At 38.3% G+C, this 20,017-nt stretch overlaps 1 protein-coding gene across 2 annotated transcripts in view; it reads right to left on the reverse strand.

Annotated features, from left to right (window-relative positions):
• DYM (dymeclin) overlaps positions 1-20,017 on the reverse strand; it is a 1,389,654-nt gene that overhangs the window by 1,328,201 nt on the left and 41,436 nt on the right. For both annotated transcript variants that reach the window (XM_053701098.1, XM_053701099.1), the window contains exon 2: positions 17,063-17,245. In XM_053701098.1, coding sequence (XP_053557073.1) covers positions 17,063-17,202 — 140 coding nt within the window. In that variant the 5' untranslated portion in view covers positions 17,203-17,245. The remainder of the gene's footprint in view (positions 1-17,062; positions 17,246-20,017) is intronic.

Genomic DNA, 20,017 nt, shown 5'->3' on the forward strand with positions numbered 1-20,017 from the left:
AGTTGATCAATTGTAGGTCACAGCTTAAACATTCCTCCGTTTATCCCCAGACACCCCTGCAAGCCAATGACTGCACTCCTGTTAAAGTTGGCTCTCTCAATAGATGGGACAATAAGAAATACATAAAGAAATGCTTGTTTGCATCTGGAGCTTTTAGTGGTTATATATTTATTATAGCAACTTTCAGGAAGCAACTCTCTTGATTCAGTTCCAGCAGAACTTAAAAATGTGGATATTTATCAAGCGCTAACAGGATGTCCCACAAAAACACAGTACTTTGTATCTGATAAGGGGATAGCTGAGGCCAAGGCTATAATCATTTTCTTGCAACATTTTATCCACACAGGGGGTGTTTAACCTTTTCATAGGGTGCCGCTATTATGGAAGCCAGAAGGTACATTTTACAAACACTACAAGCAAGCAGAATGTACTTATCTATAGACAACAAGTACTGTTGTAGCCAGATACACACTACTGATTGATTTGGCTTGTACTAAAATAAGCCCAACAAGTATTATACCTAGCTATGGACAGCACTTTCAGGATTCAGATAGGGCATGCAATTTTGAACAACTTTATAATTTACTTTTATCAAATCTGCTTTGTGAAAAAGCCTTGCTGTCTAGCTGTGTGTATTACATACATATTCTTAGTTAGTGAAATCCCTCCAAGGTTTATCATAATTTTTACAATTTTAGCAGCAAAATTGCTAATGCATATCAAATACAAACTTAATCTTCTTTTGGTGCTTTATTTAAATGTCCCTTTAAGCTTTTACTAAGGCCAATATATGCTTAGAAACATGGTGTAATGATTAACCTGTGTTACTGGATAAACGGATAAACGTCAAATCCCTCCTGTAGTTTTCTATCTCCATCAGCAAAACATAAAATTGCTAAAATAAATTAACGGGGGGAAAATCATCATTTGTATCAATCCCATACGGTAGCTGGTCTAGAAATGGAGGGCAAACAAAAATGTCTTAGGGAGCCACACTGTAGCGCTTAGGTTGGACGGCTCTGATCTAAACAGGAATACCCCAATGTGCAGTTTCCAGTAACTGAAGTGCTGTTAAAAGCTGACAGAATAAGACATGATCTCCATTAAGAAAGTAATTTAGCTACACAACACAGAGAGAAAAAATATATAATTGCTGAAAATGGCTCCATGCATAGATAGGAATTTATTATTTAGAACCCCTATTCCCTAAAAAAAAAGGTCACTTGAAGCACATAACATTATTAATACTACCAAGCACATCTTTGTGTCGTACATGAAATTTGTCACAACCTGTAGGGTCTGGAAATAAAACTACACTTTTGTACTTTAAAAAGTGAATGTAAAGTTTAATGAATAAGTGCCCGGTATCTAAAAATACTCTCAAACAGGGGCACTTTCATTCATTAAACTTTACAATGAGGCTTCTTTTTTAAAATAATTAACTTTTCTTTATGGTAAGCAGACTGGTGATCCTCAGCCCGCAGTAGTTAGCAGATTGATGACTAATCCAGCTTCATCCAATCGTTGGGTGCCCCCTTTGGCGTCCAGCTCGTGAGACCACGCAACGATTGGAGGAAGCCAGAGTCATCATCAATCTGCTAACTACAGCAGAAGCTGCAGGTACAGGATCGCCAGTCTGCTTTCCATAACGAAAAGGTATTTTTAAAAAGAAGCCTCATTGTAAAGTTTAATGAATGAAAGTGCCCTTGTTTTAAGAGTATTTCTTAGATACCAGGAACTTATTCATTAAATTTTACATTTACTTTAAAGTGAATGTAAATTTTGATGCACTTTAATTCATCAAAATTTACATTTCACTCCTGTTGTGAAGAAATACTTACCTTTTAATCTTGACAGCAGCTCCAGCTTCCTCCGGTCATTGCAAGCCATTTCTGATTTCAGAAATGATGGATAGGTCATCCTCCAATCACGGCTCCCCCCCCCCCCCCCGGGGGAATCGGTGTCTGATTCAATGCCGTGATTTAAGGAAGCCGGATTCATCATTTTAGACCCAGGAAGAAGAGGCTTTGGAAAGGGTGGAGAAAGCTGGAGCTGCTGTCAAGAGTAAAGGTAGTTTTTTTTCACAACAAGAGTGAAATATAAATTTTGATGAATTAAAGTGCCCCTGTTTTTAATCAAATTTTTAAAAACCGGACACTTTAGCATCAAAATTTGCATTCACTTTAAGGCTGAACAAAAATAAACATGTAGGAAAAAACTAGACATCTACCTAATTTCTGGATTTGTTATTTGGTACGGACAGTTTGTTTAGTTCAGGCACCAGATATATAAGAAAAAAAATATCTGTAAAATTAAAGTTTTCTAGTGTTGCATTTATGTTCTAAGTAAATGCTGGAAATGGAGGGCAAAAAATAAGGAATAAAAAAATTATGCAAGTCTAGAAAATAAAAAATACACACACTCACTATATATATATATATATATATATACACATATATATATCTATATATCTATATATATCTATATATATCTATATATATCTATCTATCTCTATCTATCTATCTATCTATATATATCTCTATCTATCTATCTATCTATCTATATATATATATATATATATATATATATATAAAATAGTAAAATAAAAAACGTTTTTTTACAGAAGTTTATTGCTCAAAAACTTAACCAGGAAAAACTCTTCATAAAGATAGCAAGAGTAGAATGTATTTATTTTTATCCAATTTTTTATCTAATTACTTTGTATTTATTGTTTCTGTATATTTTAAATGTGACAATTCTATGTTTAAAAATTGAGCAAACAACTGTTTCAAACCACTTAATGGAATACGGAGAGATTTATGACAGAATATAATCAACTAAAGAAAGAAATTAGTCATTATTATAGGACTCAAATATTTCCTGTATAAGTTGTATTAATGACTAACACCTGCAAAAGCAGATCGAAGGACAATACGCATTTAATAACTTCCACTGGATGATTTGCTTTGCAGGATCGCCACCTAGTGTTCACTAAGTAAAGGTGTTTTCATTTATAGGAACAGTTAGAAAATTGATATTGCAAAGTTCCAAAATTAGACACAGAATTCCAAAATTATTGACATGATAAGAGGACCATTTAAACTAAAAGGCTGAAATGTTTATTTCCAATGAAAAACAATTTAATATAAGTATTCAAGATAATCAATGCTACCTCTTGTTTTATTTTTGATATAGAAAGAGTACAGGAAGCATACGATTGCACTTGTCGCCAACATTACAGAACTCAGAGCATATGAGAGCGTCAGCTAAACACAACATACCCTCACAGGCCTCATGCACAAAACCTGTGGTAAGATTCCCTGTGCATCTGTTAGCCACACATATTCTCATTCTTCTGATATCTGCCAAGCAGAATGGTTTGGCGGGGTGGGAAATGGTGGGGACAAGCGTGAGACACTTGTGACCTTGGCATTTCCCACTCATCCATAATGTAAAGTTCATGGGGAGATAAAAGAGGAACGCCGCCTCCACACAGCATCTTGAGAAGGAACATAAGACTACTACTACTAGACTACCACCAACCCCTAACATTATAAAATTATAACAATAATGGAAACCTTTAGTGCCTAAATATGTGGGTGTTTTGATCTCTTCTATTCATGGTATTTTGATAACATATTTAATTTATCTTCCTGCATAAACACAGGCTAAGGATATCTCTTTGTATAGGAATAATCTTTACCTAATCTATGCAATACATCTGGCACAACATGCCAAGAGCACATTTAAGGCAAAGTTATACTTTATTACCCATATTTTAATTATGTGACTGTTGTTTAAACCAAATCTTTAAAAACATATTTCTCACACAGGAGGAGGAGCTAGCCAGCTAATGAAGCAGCAGCACTTGTGGAGAGCTCTGTGTTATATACTCCATTAAACTGATAAAAAGTGCTTTTTGAGACCTAATAAAGCCTTAAAAGGATAAGGAGCAACATCCCCAAGCAGAGGATTATCAATACAAGGAGCCTTTTTTAAGATTGGGAAAAACTGAACTCAATCCGGTTTTGAGAACCAGAACAAAACCAGGAAACCCCCCGGCTTCGGCCTGCACCGGATCGAAAGGCCTCACAAAAAGTTCTTTAAAGATCACCAAACTACCTAAGGTCAGTGTAACAGATGTGGTCAAGCACTAGTGGGGCTAATTGACATCATAGCTAAGAGAAAGGGGCACTTTATAAAGCAGAGAAAGGGCCCTGGGCCTATCCACATTTTCGGCCGAAGCTGGGTGGGGGAGAGACATTCAAGACCCTGCATCATAACTCTTTAATAACTGGAGAGGTGTCCCAAGGTGGGCCTTCCATTACAGGAAGATCTGCTCAATTGAAAAAGAGAAAAAGCCCATTGTGATTTAGCCATTTTAAAGACACTTTTTCTCTTCTTTTTTTTTTTTTTTTCTTTTTTTTCTTCATTACCACTTTTCTCTCCTTTTGCATTTTTTATGGAGTGGAAAAGGTGGGGTTGGCACATTATATATTGAGGGGGCCAGAGAGGTTTAGTGCAGCTAGAGCCATTAATAACAGCACAGCATCCTAATTACAAGTGTGGAGAAAGACTTTTGAACTAGGTGCATTTCCATGCTGCAGCACAATAATATCACAGCTACCATCCCCCACTCAGGCTTTCATTTAAAGAGTATTTGCAACTTTGCTCCCCAACTTTATCAGGCAGACACATCTAGAGACTATAAGGAGAGACACTGAATTAATCAGTCCTGGAGAGTTGAGGCGGTCAGAAACTGCTTTGTTTGGCTACTACTGATTGACAGTTTTGGAGAAATATCTACAGCAGACACTAGCACTCTCTCCCCACCCCTTTCCTGCCAGTCCCAGTACTGGTGGGTCATATCCAAGATTCCCTCTCCGTGATGGTCCTGTGAGGACAGCTTCCCTGGGGAGTTGAGTGCTTTATTTTTGCAACTGATCATATTTTGGACTAAAGTGAAGCATAATTACCATCCTACATGACGATCATCTAACAGATGGTCCACAGATAGGGTAATACAGTACTTACAGGGGCTTTTTCCACTCGATGATCTCTCATCCTCTAGCCTAAAGGCCTTTGGGCAACAAGGAATACAGGAGAGGTATATTTAGCCGGCCCTGACACACAATACCCTATTCAGACCCTCTCCATCAGTCCAGATAATTCGCCCACTATTGCAAGTTTTTGCAGAGGAAGACATGATGTGGGACTAAATGGTTAATGGATGAACCTTTCGGACATGACTGAGTAGATAATAATATAGGTGGATATCTAAAAAAGATTTCGGGCTGTGAGGCTGCTATATTGGCAACAAAGTGGTATTGTTCTATGCAACAGAAGCTACAAAACCACTAAGCAGGTTCTATACAGAATAAATTTCAGTTTTTCTGTTTGTTTCTCTCTTCTCTCTATTAATACATCATTCCTAACAGTGCCCTCAATATGAAAAGCCGTACGCAGTCAGTCAAAGAGTGTTTATCAAAATCACAACAGAAAAAGAAACTAGCTATGTTAGATTCCTCTCAACAGATGGAACCAGTTGAAGATATAGCGGATTCCTCTCCGTCTCCGCCCAAGTCAAATACCTCAAACGAGGCCCTTTTAAAGCAAATAAAACAAATGTTTCATGAGGAAATGAGATCAGCCTTATCAGAACTAAAGCAAGATATCGCAGACATAGGTGAAAGAACTTCGGCTATAGAAGATAAAGTTGATGAAATAGTAGAAGAAATCCCGGAACTACAGGCCACAGTAAGCTCCCAACAAGCTCAAATACAGAAATTGGAAGATCATCTGGAGGATCTGGAAAACAGATCGCGCAGATCCAACATCCGCATACGCAATTTACCAGAAAAATATAACAATCTCTCTGATACTGTAACTCAGATCTTCCAACAGTTATTGCCGGATGAGGAGACATCATTTCTCCTTATGGACAGAGTACATCGGGCTCTAACCAAGCCTCCAACTCCGGGAGCTCACAGAGATGTTATAATAAAACTCCATTATTATCACATCAAAGATAGAATCATGCAAGTTGTCCGAGGAGTTCAAGAAATCACCTATGAAGGCCACAAAATACAAATTTTTGCTGATTTATCGCCTATTACTTTGAGGAAAAGGAGAGAATTCAAACCAATAGTAGCAGCCCTAGCCAATGCCCAAATCAAATATAGATGGGGATTTCCTTTTCGATTGTTCTTCACAGTAGACAAAACATCTTTTTCCTGTGCCACAGTTGAGGAAGGACAGTCGATTTTGAACAAACTTCACATCGGTAGAGGAACGCCCCCTCCAGCACAATCGCCCAAACCTCAGCGAAAAGCTCTGACACGTACCTGGACACCAGTTCTCAAAAATGGGAAAACTCCAAGGAGAAATCATGATTCGGAAAGCCCAACCTGAGTCAAAGAGACAACTTATAAGTATTCTTTCATGTCCCCAAACGGGGGAGTCAGAGACCTCATTGGATTTTTCTTATGGGGGTTAACTCAAGAATCTTGTCACAATTGATGAGATCTGACTCAGAACTCCTGTGTGTCATTGTTTAAATAGTTAGTAAGGATTAGTCAGAAAGAGATCCACCTTTCATTCATTCATTCACTCATGCATTTGGGTCATTCCAATGATTCAAATGTTGGACATTTCTGAGACATGTATCTAATGTGCTGATATTATATGTCCGAAGTTCATATTGTTTTTCATGTTCTTTATTATTTTTCATGATGTTTTGTTCTTTAACTTTACAGGATTCCTATTGCTAGTTATGACCAATACTGGTTCTTTGTTGTTTGTTTTCTTGTTGTTTGAACTAATTGACAAATGTTTTTCCACCTCGACTACTTGTGCACTACAAGCAGGTAAACCTATGCCTTCACGTACATTGCAAAAAGTGGCTGATAGATCTGTATTTGCCGGGGGAGGGAGACCCAGCCGTACTGCAGTGGGTGAGTCTTTCAACATGTGTAATAAGAACATCTTTCACATGACTAAGAAATGTCTATAAATATAGTCTCTCACAATGTTAGAGGGTTACACTCAAATGTTAAGAGACGTAAGGCTCTAGACACATATAAATCCCTGAAGGCCCACATAATCTTATTACAGGAAACCCATTTTACAAAAGTGAAAACCCCGAAGTATTGGGATAGAGGTTTCCCCACCCAATTCCATGCCACATGCCAATCTAAAAAATGCGGAGTGTCCATCTTAATCCACTCAGACCTAAATTTCAAAGAGGATGAGGTAATAATAGATAAGTCGGGCAGATTTATTATTGTTAAGGGCAGAATACATGACTCACATGTAATTCTTGGCAACATATATGCTCCCAATGAGTCTCAAGCCCTTTTTATGTCTAAGATAGGTAAATTGCTTACTACTTGGAAGAAATCAAGGCTAATCATAGGGGGAGATTTTAATTTGGTACTTAATTCAGAATTAGATAAATCATCAATCCCACACAAACCTTCTTCCCAAAACTCTAAAAAACTCATGTATGACTTTCTATTAGATCATAATTTGGTGGACAGCTGGAGATACATCAACCCGAAAACCAGAGATTACTCATTTTACTCTAGTGTACACAATGTGTATTCTAGAATTGATTATATTCTACTTAGCCAGATCATGACTCCTTTGATAATGGCTTCGGATATTTTGCCTGCAACATGGTCAGACCATAATATAGTGTTGACAAGAATATCTGGCTTGATTGACCCTTACAGGGGCAGAAGCTGGACAATAAATCCAACTTTATTTAGAGACAAAGTTTTCACACAAAGTTTTCAGACAGAAATAGCACACTTTTTAGAGACAAACCATGACTCAGTGACTAATCCTATGCATATATGGGGGGCACTAAAGGCCTTTGCGAGAGGCATCTTGATAAAAGAATCCAAAAAGCAGAATAGGGGTTATGTAGCACAGATTGAGCACTTAAAACAAGATATACAGAATCTGCAATCCCAACATCATTTAACACATGATGACAGGACACTCAGATTGTTGAAAGACAGAAAATATTCACTAGATAAGTTGCTGACAAGCGAGGCAACCAGATCCTTGAAACTTGTGGATGCTCAATATTTTATACAAGCTAATAAACCAGACAAGATGTTGGCTTTTAAATTAAAAGAAATATCTAGGATAACTTCTGTCCCACAAATTCAAACATCGAATGGACAGGTTTCTAATCACCCGCAGATCATTGCGAATACTTTTGCCCAATATTATCAAAAACTATACACTATACCGACACAAGGTAACCCACTTGATTTAGCCTTAGATACCAATAATTTTTTGCAGGCCTGTAAACTACCTAAAATTGAGGAGGGAGACTTAGATAAGTTGAACGCGCGAATAACTACTCAAGAAGTGAAACAAGCAATCCGTAGTCTAAAGATTGGAAAGGCACCTGGTCCTGATGGATACTCGGGTATTTTTTATAAAACACTTATGCAAGATATTAGCCCCATCTTAGTTACAATATTTAACCATATGCTAGAAGGTGGAGAGATCCCTAAGGAACTTCTAGAGGCTCGTATATCAGTGTTGCCTAAACCTGGAAAATGCAAGCAACTTTGTAAAAATTACAGACCTATCTCGTTAATTAACTTAGACATTAAATTGTTTACCAAAATCCTGGCAGTCAGGCTAAATGATATTCTCCCAAAACTTGTCCATCAGGACCAGGTGGGATTTATTCGCAACAGGGAGGCTCCAGATAACATTCGGAAGGTAATAGATCTCATAGATTACTCATCCAAGCAGGCTGTGCCTTCTCTGTTTCTTTCCCTGGATGCAGAGAAGGCATTTGACCGTGTAAGATGGGGCTATTTGGACTTAGTATTAAAACATATGGGCTTTACGGGAAATTTTTGTGCGGCTATTTCTACAATATATTCTAACCCTTCTGCCTTTATTAAAATAGCTGGGTATAAGTCTTCATCTATAACAATTCTTAATGGAACCAGGCAGGGCTGCCCTTTATCACCACTACTATTTGCACTGTGCATCGAACCATTAGCAGCCAGCATCAGGCAAAACGTAGATATTACAGGCATTAAAATACAAGACCAGGAACATAAGATCAGCCTGTTTGCAGATGATGTTATTCTGTCTGTCACTAAACCTATGATCTCTCTCCCCCTAATATACTCGACTATTGGCAAATTTGCCAATATCTCGGGTTACAAGATTAATAATGATAAGTGTGAGGCTATTAGTGTACATCTTCCAGAACACACTAAAAAACTTTTAACACTGAATTTTGACTTTACTTGGTCTGACAGGGGTATGAAATACCTGGGCATTAACATTCCAAGCAATCTGGATCATCTATATAAACTAAACTACATACCTTTGTTCACGCACATTAAAAATTTACTATCCAGATGGAACAAGCTTAATATCTCCCTATATGGCAGATTGACTTCGGTCAAGATGACAGTTCTGCCTAAAATTCTATATCTTTTTCGGTCATTACCTATAAATGTACCCACCTCAACACTACAGAAAATACAAAAAGACATAATAGCTTTTATATGGAAATACCAAAGATCTAGAGTAAACAAACAAACCCTTAGTAGACATAAGGTGGGAGGAGGGATGGGGCTGCCGGATTTAACATCCTATTATTACGCGGCTAGAATGGCACAATCCACCCTGTGGCATAATCATTTAGATAAAATCCAATGGGTACAGATAGAATCAGACATGATGAAGACATACCCTATTTATAAACTCTTGTGGTCTAAAAAAAAAGATAGACCCACTAATTGGAGATCCTTTATCACCATAGCACATACATTGATAATGTGGGACACCTTGACAACCAAATACCCCTTGCTTCAGAGGGGATCGAAAGCGACCCCGCTGGTAACGTTATCCACTAGTTATGACCAAGATACACAGGAGAAATGGGCAAACAAGGGACTATATCGAATTGCAGATGCTCTTGAGGGGACTAAGGTTATAACTTTCCATCAGTATGCTGAACTCAAAAGGTCGGGGGTTGCCAGTTGGTTTCACTACCTTCAGTTGAGAGCCAGGGTAGCTGAAGTTTTAGGTAACGATAAGATGTCTGCTAGTTCTTATGTAGAGAGGTTGTGCTTGGCCACCAGTAGGATTAGAGGAGCAATCTCCGACCTTTATATTCAATTCAATACACCTCCTAAGTTAAATAAATTACCATTCATGATGAAATGGGAGTCTGAATTAAATTTCACCTGGTCAGCAGAAAAGTGGTGTGACACTCTTAGGTCTGGCACTTCTTTTTCGATATGTGCCCATTTAAAAGAAAATTTCATAAAAGTGGCATTCCGATGGTACTTTCACCCCTCCAGAATACATAAGATTCAGGCTAACACAAATTGTTTACGAGGTTGCAATGAAAGAGGGACATACTCCCATATGTGGTGGCATTGTTGTCATGTAATTAATATATGGTCCCAAACGTCATCTCTTCTGAGTGAAATTTTGGAAAGACAAATTAATTTATCCCCTACTCAGGCACTGCTACATGAACCCCTACCAGGTCTGAATTCAAGAGTTAATAAATTAATAGCACTTATCTGTACGATAACTAAACTAAACATAGCTAGATACTGGAAGACATCGGTGCCATCATTTTTGTTAATCAAGAATAAGATTGATTTCTACTATCAGATGAGTAGTGCTTCTGCAGACATACTAGACAATAAGGAGCAATTTTTGAGGATATGGGAACCCTGGATAATGTACTCCGAAGCTAGAAATAGAAATAGACAGCAAAGATTCAGAACACCTGACTAAAACCAAAAGAGTTATGAAGTGGGTGCCCCCCTGCCTCTCCCGCTCCTGCCCAGCTTGTCTGGGTGGGTCACATCCCATTACCCTTCCCCTCCCTTTGGGATGTATCCAGTCTCCCCCGGGACAGGGGGGGGGGTGATAGATAGAGCACCATGGGTCTTCTTACTGGCTGGGTCCCCTCCTCCACAGGGTTTTGAAAGGTTATTACTGATAATAATATATTATGCTTAATTTGTGCTTTTGTATATGAGGTATGTGTAACCATGTTCAATGACTTAAAATTTAGCAGAGATGGAATTCTTTGTCAAATGTAAATTATACACTGTAAAACTCAATAAAAACTTTTGTTCATTAAAAAAAAACATATTTCTCACATAAAAATGCCAACATGAGCATTGTACAGGATAGTTAGTGCTTCAAAACTATTGTTTTGACTACTGTCAGATAGCTAAAGTGGTCTACAGTTATTAGGCAGATATCATACAACCATCAAGCCAGGTTTAAAGTCCACCTTGCAGGTTCCAACATATCTGTATGTTGCAGTCTTGAAAATGGTAAGGGGGTGACTGGACACCTGTGGTAACAAGCATGCTGTACTAAGCAAGATCAAACCTTCTTTATCCATCTGTGCAAAATGGTAAAGGGGTGACTGGACCCTTGTGGTAACAAGCACGCTGTACTGAGCAAGATCAAACCTTTCTTCATCTGTATAAAATGGTAAGGGAGTGACTGGACCCTTTTGGTAACAAGCACACTATACAGAGCAAGATCAAACCTTTATCCATCTGTATAAAATGGTAAGGGAGTCAGTGGACCCTTGTGGTAACAAGCATGCTGTACTGAGCACGATCAAACCTTCTTTATCCATCTGTATAAAATGGTAAGGGGGTGACTGGACCCTTGTGGTAACAAGCACGCTATACTGAGCAAGATCAAACCTCTCTTCATCTGTATAAAATGGTAAGGGAGTGACTGGACCCTTGTGGTAAAAAGCATGCTGTACTGAGCACGATCAAACCTTCTTTCTTCATCTGTATAAAATGGTAAGGGAGTCACTGGACCCTTGTGGTAACAAGCATGCTGTACTGAGCAAGATGAAACCTTCATCTGGATAAAATGGTACGGTAGTCACTGGACCCTTGTGGTAACAAGCACGCTGTACTGAGAAAGATCAAACCACCTTCATCTGTATAAAATGGTAAGGGAGTCACTGGACCCTTGTGGTAACAAGCATGCTGTACTGAGCACGATCAAACCTTTATCCATCTGTATAAAATGGTAAGGGAGTCACTAGACCCTTGTGGTAACAAGCACACTGTACGGAGCAAGATCAAACCTTTCTTCATCTATATAAAATGGTACCCAGGTGGTAACAAGAATGCTGTACTGAGCAAGATCAAACCTTCTTCATCTGTATAAAATGGTAAGGGAGTCACTGGACCCTTGTGGTAACAAGCATGTTGTACTGAGCAAGATCAAACCTTTCTTCATCTGTATAAAATGGTAAGGAGTCACTGGACCCTTGTGGTAACAAGCATGCTGTACTGAGCAAGATCAAACCTTTCTTCATCTGTATAAAATGGTAAGGAGTCACTGGACCCTTGTGGTAACAAGCATGCTGTACTGAGCAAGATCAAACCTTCTTCATCTGTATAAAATGGTAAGGGAGTGACTGGACCTTTGTGGTAACAAGCATGCTGTACTGAGCAAGATCAAACCTTCTTCATCTGTATAAAATGGTAAGGGAGTGACTGGACCCTTGTGGTAACAAGCACGCTATACTGAGCAAGATCAAACCTTCATCTGTATAAAATGGTAAAGGAGTGACTGGGCACTTGTGGTAACAAGCACGCTGTACTGAGCACGATCAAACCTTTATCCATTTGTATAAAATGGTAAGGGAGTCACTGGACCCTTGTGGTAAGAAGCACGTTGTACTGAGCAAGATCAAACTTTTCTTCATCTGTATAAAATTGTACCCTTGTGGTACCAAGCATGCTGTACTAAGCAAGATCAAACCTTTCTTCATCTGTATAAAAATGGTAAGGGAGTCACTGGACCCTTGTGGTAACAAGTACACTATACTGAGCAAGATCAAACCTTCATCTGTATAACTTGGTAAAGGAGTGACTGGGCACTTGTGGTAACAAGCACGCTGTACTGAGCAAGATCAAACCTCTCTTCATCTGTATAAAATGGTAAGGGAGTGACTGGACCCTTGTGGTAAAAAGCATGCTGTACTGAGCATGATCAAACCTTTCTTCATCTGTATAAAATGGTAAGGGAGTCACTGGACCCTTGTGGTAACAAGCATGCTGTACTGAGCAAGATGAAACCTTCATCTGGATAAAATGGTACGGTAGTCACTGGACCCTTGTGGTAACAAGCACGCTGTACTGAGAAAGATCAAACCACCTTCATCTGTATAAAATGGTAAGGGAGTCACTGGACCCTTGTGGTAACAAGCATGCTGTACTGAGCAAGATCAAACCTTCTTCATCTGTATAAAATGGTAAGGGAGTGACTGGACCCTTGTGGTAACAAGCATGTTGTACTGAGCAAGATCAAACCTTCTTTATCCATCTGTATAAAATGGTAAGGGAGTCACTAGACCCTTGTGGTAACAAGCACGCTATACTGAGCAAGATCAAACCTTCATCTGTATAAAATGGTAAAGGAGTGACTGGGCACTTGTGGTAACAAGCACGCTGTACTGAGCACGATCAAACCTTTATCCATTTGTATAAAATGGTAAGGGAGTCACTGGACCCTTGTGGTAACAAGCACATTGTACTGAGCAAGATCAAACTTTTCTTCATCTGTATAAAATGGTACCCTTGTGGTACCAAGCATGCTGTACTGAGCAAGATCAAACCTTTCTTCATCTGTATAAAAATGGTAAGGGAGTCACTGGACCCTTGTGGTAACAAGCACACTATACTGAGCAAGATCAAACCTTCATCTGTATAACTTGGTAAAGGAGTGACTGGGCACTTGTGGTAACAAGCACACTGTACTGAGCACAATCAAACCTTTATCCATTTGTATAAAATGGTAAGGGAGTCACTGGACCCTTGTGGTAACAAGCAGGCTCTACTGAGCACGATTAAACATTTTTTATCCATCTGTATAAAATGGTAAGGTAGTCAATGGACCCTTGTGGTAACAAGCATGCTGTACTGAGCAAGATCAAACCTTTATCCATCTGCATAAAATGGTAAGGGGGTGACTGGACCCTTGTGGTAACAAGCATGCTGTACTGAGCACGATCAAACCTTCTTTATCCATCTGTATAAAATGGTAAGGGAGTCACTGGACCCTTGTGGTAACAAGCATGCTGTACTGAGCACGATCAAACCTTTATCCATCTGTATAAAATGGTAAGGGAGTGACTGGACCCTGGTGGTAACAAGCAGGCTGTACTGAGCACGATCAAACCTTTCTTCATCTGTATAAAATGGTAAGGGAGTGACTGGACCCTGGTGGTAACAAGCAGGCTGTACTGAGCACGATCAAACCTTTATCCATCTGTATAAAATGGTAAGGGAGTGACTGGACCCTTGTGGTAACAAGCAGGCTGTACTGAGCACGATCAAACCTTTATCCATCTGTATAAAATGATAAGGGAGTCGTTGGACCCTTGTGGTAGCAAGCCCATGGAGGACCCCGCATGTTAAGCAAACAGTACATGTTGGTGTGCAAGCTTCACAATGATTTTATGTATGAAATTCTTGTAAAATCAACTTTCTTTTTTTTATAATAAAGATTATTTCATTAGATCCATAAATTGTCACACCTCTATAAGATTTTCATTTTAGAAATTTCACTTTTAAAGATAATTTTATGTGGATTCTGGGTAGATAGCATTTAGTTTGTCTTCTTTATAGTTATTAGAGATTTATAGCACTCAATATATTTCAAAAGTGTGAAATAAATTATTATGTTTAGTATAAATTAGGGTTGCACCGATACCATTTTTATATGACTGAGTACAAGTACCGATACTTGTTTTCAAATACTCGCCGATACCAATTACCGATACTTTTTTTTAAATGTCATGTGACAGTTTACCAAGCACAATACAGACTAATTATTTAAGATTCCTTCTTTATAATTATAAATGGACTGAAATTCAAAAGACATTGGGAAATAATAAAAAAAGTTTACTGAACATGTTTATAAATAAAAAATATTACAATAAAATATTACATTTAAAGGGGTGATGCAATTGGGTTGTAGGGCTGTTATATAACATCAATCTGACATTTGTATGGAGGTTCGACTCTAAGTTGAACAGTCTTTCACTTTCCACACTACTGCATGGTGCAGAAATATTTTTTTGGGCCATTTTAGCCAGAGCTGGAAATCTCAGTTTATTAACTGCCCAGTACTTCAGGGGTTTGTCTGAACGAGGTAGAGTGATCTCTCCTACAATAATACAAATAACAGCAATTTGTATTGGCAGAACAGTAGTACATTTTTTAGTTTAGTCTCCACTCCAGTTTAAAATGAAATGGGAACATGCAGTTTGAAAAAACGCCACAAGATAGCATATGGGTAGGAAGTGGAGGTATCGGTATAAGTATCGGTGCATTTGCACGAGTACAAGTACTCATGCAAATACTTGGTATCGGTACCGATACTAGTATCGGTATCGGTGCATCCCTAGTATAAATTATTTTCATAATAGTAGAGGGCAGCAGACTTGCATAAAAGCAATCCACACATACAGACTGTTCACAAAACTAAACATGTAACTATTCAAATAGGTTTGTTACTGTAACTCACTCTTCACTGTAAACGATAAAATGCCTTTTTTAAGCATGGGAGGCATAAAAACTATACTTGTGTTAGAGGCGTAATAATCAATAACAATGCAAACTACAGCACTTCTTAGAGTGAATCGCAGGCCTCATAATTATGTTAAAGGAACATGGAACTCAAAATTAAATTGGTTATTTAGATGCAACCTACAACTTTCCAACGTCTAATATCAAATATACTTAGTGGCATGAGCGCATACTGAAGTAGGCTCACAGGTGTGCTTGTGTCTTGAATAGTGTTTGTAACTAAAGCTCAAAACACATGCACATTCCTGAGCCTACCTCAGTAAGGTATCATGGAAAGGAGGTTTAACAAATCATACAAAGACAAAGTTGTAAAACTAATGACAAAAGTAACTTATAAAGTTATTTTAGATTTGTACGCTCTGTTTAATTTGGACAAACATGACCCTTTTATTTAATATGCCTTCTTTGCATAAAGGTCCTTGTATAAATTAGTTTTTTCTTAAAACCATAAAGTGTGCAAACAGCTAGGTATATACCAGACCACATCTCATAACTCATGACTTTCTTCATCATTAATAAAACTGTTTAATGACCTGATTCACTGTTAGTTTGTTCTATGCATCTCTAGCAAGTCTTGTGTAAATGTTTAGTATTTGCTACTATAATGAAAAGCAGAGCGGCTATGGAATCTTTTGTCACATTAAACTAAATAAATTTTATAAGCATAGTATTAAGGTTATTCCCCGCCTCTGTCCAGTCATGGGTGCAGCCATATTGAAATGTAGTATCTTTAAAGGGACAGTCAAGTGCAAAAAAAAACTTTCATGATTCAGATAGAGCATGTAATTTTAAGCAACTTTCCAATTTACTTTTATCACCAATTTTGCTTTGTTCTCTTTGTATTCTTAGTTGAAAGCTAAACCTAGGAGGTTCATATGCTAATTTCTTAGACCTTGATGGCCGCCTATAATCTGAATGCAGAGGAGTGAGCACTAAAATGCAAGTCTATCAAAATAACTGAAATAAGGGGGCAGTCTGCAGAGGCTTAGATACAAGGTAATCACAGTGGTAAAATGTGTATTAATATAACTGTGTTGGTTATGCAAAACTGGGGAATGGGTAATTAAGGGATTATCTTTCTTTTAAAACAACAAAAAAAATTCTGGTGTTGACTGTCCCTTTAACTACATTCCAGTGCTAGCCTGTTTGCACATGCGCAGTAACTCTACGTCAGAAACCTACAGTGCAACCTAAAGTTCCATAATGACAGCACCCACAATTAGAGGGAGGTGCATGAAATGTATTTACTTTCTCTTTAAAGCCGGCTGTAATACTGAAATGACAGTATCTCTATGGGACCGTCTGCTTTGGAATCGGCTGGTTATAAGCCATTGCAAATAATTTATTACTGGGGTATTCAGTGTACACCAAGGCACTGAAGGCATTTAGTATTCATTCTTACAAGAGTAACTTACCTGTTTGTTGGAGTATTAAATGTGAAAGAAAGAAGCTGATTCCAAAATGGATCATTTTCGGAAATTGCCTCAGTTCCTGACAGTTTCTTTAGATACTCATTCTCAGAGAGTTCATTTATGGTACTGCTGTTGGCACCCATCTTCCTAGATAGTGAACAGCTTTTTCATTCCCAGAATGGGCTCCTGCGTGAAAAGACAGAACAATTATAGCAGGTTAGTATACATCAAAACTCATAGAAACAAAACCTGCAATATACTTTATTTTTTTGCAGCCCAATTCATGTCTTCTTCATTAAAGGGACATTATACACTAGATTTTTCTTAGCATAAATGTTTTGTAGATGATCCATTTATATAGTCCATACAGGTATTTTATTTTAAAAAATGTATAGTTTTGCTTATTTTTAAATAACATTGCTCTGATTTTCAGATTCTTAACCAAGCCCCAAAGTTTTAGGAGAATACTGATGTATACCTACTCCAGCTTACTTATGTTTGTGCAGAGGAAGGGGGAGGGGGTGTCTGCTATTTCCCACTTGCAGTGGGTGTTCCTGCTACCTTTTTAACAGAGCTAAACTGGGAGCTTCTAAGTAATTTTTTAAACAGTTTTATACTGGATTTTTAGATCAGTATCTGTGGATCTTATTCTTTCTAGTAGTGTCTATTACATGCAGTTATATGAAAATTGGTGTATACTGTCCCTTTAACTAGTCTTCTGAAAAATAACTGCAAGCAAGCAAATGTCCGTGTATTCAGAAAGTTTTTACACATAAATGTAATGTTTATCTGCTGCAAGAAGATATAAAATGCTTGCCATTACAAGATATTTTACATTTTTAAAAATGAAAACAACTTCACACTTGATATTCAATACTGAATATCTGAATCTAGAAAAGTGAGAGATAATCTCTGGAGAGCATCAGATTATGATTTAGATAAGATCTCATCTCAAGTAAAAGACAGGAAATACACAATCATCTTTAATCTTAGCCTTAAAGAATTAATCAGCACCATGCATGTCAAACCTCAACCCAAAAATGTCTCTCCAGAAGAGCTATTCAAAAGGCGTGTCATGCACAGCTATCATGTAAACATAATATTAATACATAAAAGGGATATGAAACCCAATGTTTTGCTTTTAGGGCTGAGCATTAAACAACTTTCTAATTTACTTCTATTAAAAAACAAATGTTGGTATCCTTTATTGAAAAGCAGGTAAGCTCAAGAGAGTATGGCAGCAGTTTTGCAAGAATGTTACACATTTGCAACAGTACTAGAGGGCAGCACTATTTCCTGCCATATACTGCTCCAGATGCCTACCTGTGTATCTCTTTAACACAGAATATTATGAGAATGAAGAAAATTTGATAATAGAAGTAAATTGGGAACTTTTTTTTAAATTGTACGTTCTGTCTGAATCATGAAAGAAAATATTTGGGTTTCATATCCCTTTAAATGTGCTCTATGAAAAAGATAGGATAAAGAAAAATATAGTTTTATCTACATAGTTTAAAACGTGAATGTTAACGTCATTCTAATGTAATGGTAACAAAAGTTTGTGAACTTTCAAATAGCGAGATTACGAGTTTGGTGTTAGCCTTAAAAAGCAGCGTTGAGAGGTCCCAACGCTGCTTTTTATCTAACGCTGGTATTACGAGTCAGGCAGGAAAGGGTCTACCGCTCACTTTTCTTCCGCGACTCGAGGCTACCGCAAATCCCCTTACATCAACTGCGTATCCTATCTTTTCTATGGGATTTGCCTAACGTTGGTATTACGACTCTTGGAAGAAGTGAGCGGTACAGCCTCTCCTGTCAAGACTCCTACCGCATTTAAAAGTCAGTAGTTAAGAGTTTTATGGGCTAACGCCGGAACATAAAACTCTTAACTAAAGTGCTAAAAAGTACACTAACACCCATAAACTACCTATTAACCCCTAAACTGAGGCCCCCCACATCGCAAACACTATAATACATTTTTTAACCCCTAATCTGCCAATCGGATATCGCCGCCACCTACATTATAGTTATTAACCCCTAATCTGCTGTCCCTAACATCGCCGACACCTACATTATAGTTATTAACCCCTAATCTGCCGCCCCCAACATCGCCGCAACCTAACTACACTTATTAACCCCTAGGAGGAAAAAGGAGGCAGGCACTACTCGGGATGAAAAAACTGAATTTATGCTTACCTGATAAATTACTTTCTCCAACGGTGTGTCCGGTCCACGGCGTCATTCATAACTTGTGGGAATATTCTCTTCCCCAACAGGAAATGGCAAAGAGCACAGCAAAAGCTGTCCATATAGTCCCTCCCAGGCTCCGCCCCCCCCCCCCCCCCCAGTCATTGGACCGACGGATAGGAGAAAAAAAGGAGAAACTATAGGGTGCCATGGTGACTGTAGTGTATAAAGAAAGACATTTTTTAAACCCGATTAAAAAACCAGGGCGGGCCGTGGACCGGACACACCGTTGGAGAAAGTAATTTATCAGGTAAGCATAAATTCTGTTTTCTCCAACATTGGTGTGTCCGGTCCACGGCGTCATCCATAACTTGTGGGAACCAATACCAAAGCTTTAGGACACGGATGAAGGGAGGGAGCAAATCAGGTCACCTAAATGGAAGGCACCACGGCTTGCAAAACCTTTCTCCCAAAAATAGCCTCCGAAGAAGCAAAAGTATCAAATTTGTAGAATTTGGCAAAAGTGTGCAGAGAAGACCAAGTCGCTGCCTTACATATCTGATCAACAGAAGCCTTGTTCTTGAAGGCCCATGTGGAAGCCACAGCCCTAGTAGAGTGAATTGTGATTCGTTCAGGAGGCTGCCGTCCGGCAGTCTCGTAGGCCAATCGGATGATGCTTTTCAGCCAGAAGGAAAGAGAGGTAGCAGTAGCCTTTTGGCCTCTCCTCTTGCCAGAATAAACGACAAACAGAGAAGAAGTTTGCCTGAAATC

This window comes from Bombina bombina, chromosome 2 (genome assembly GCF_027579735.1).
Source record: "Bombina bombina isolate aBomBom1 chromosome 2, aBomBom1.pri, whole genome shotgun sequence".
Lineage (NCBI taxonomy): Eukaryota > Metazoa > Chordata > Amphibia > Anura > Bombinatoridae > Bombina > Bombina bombina.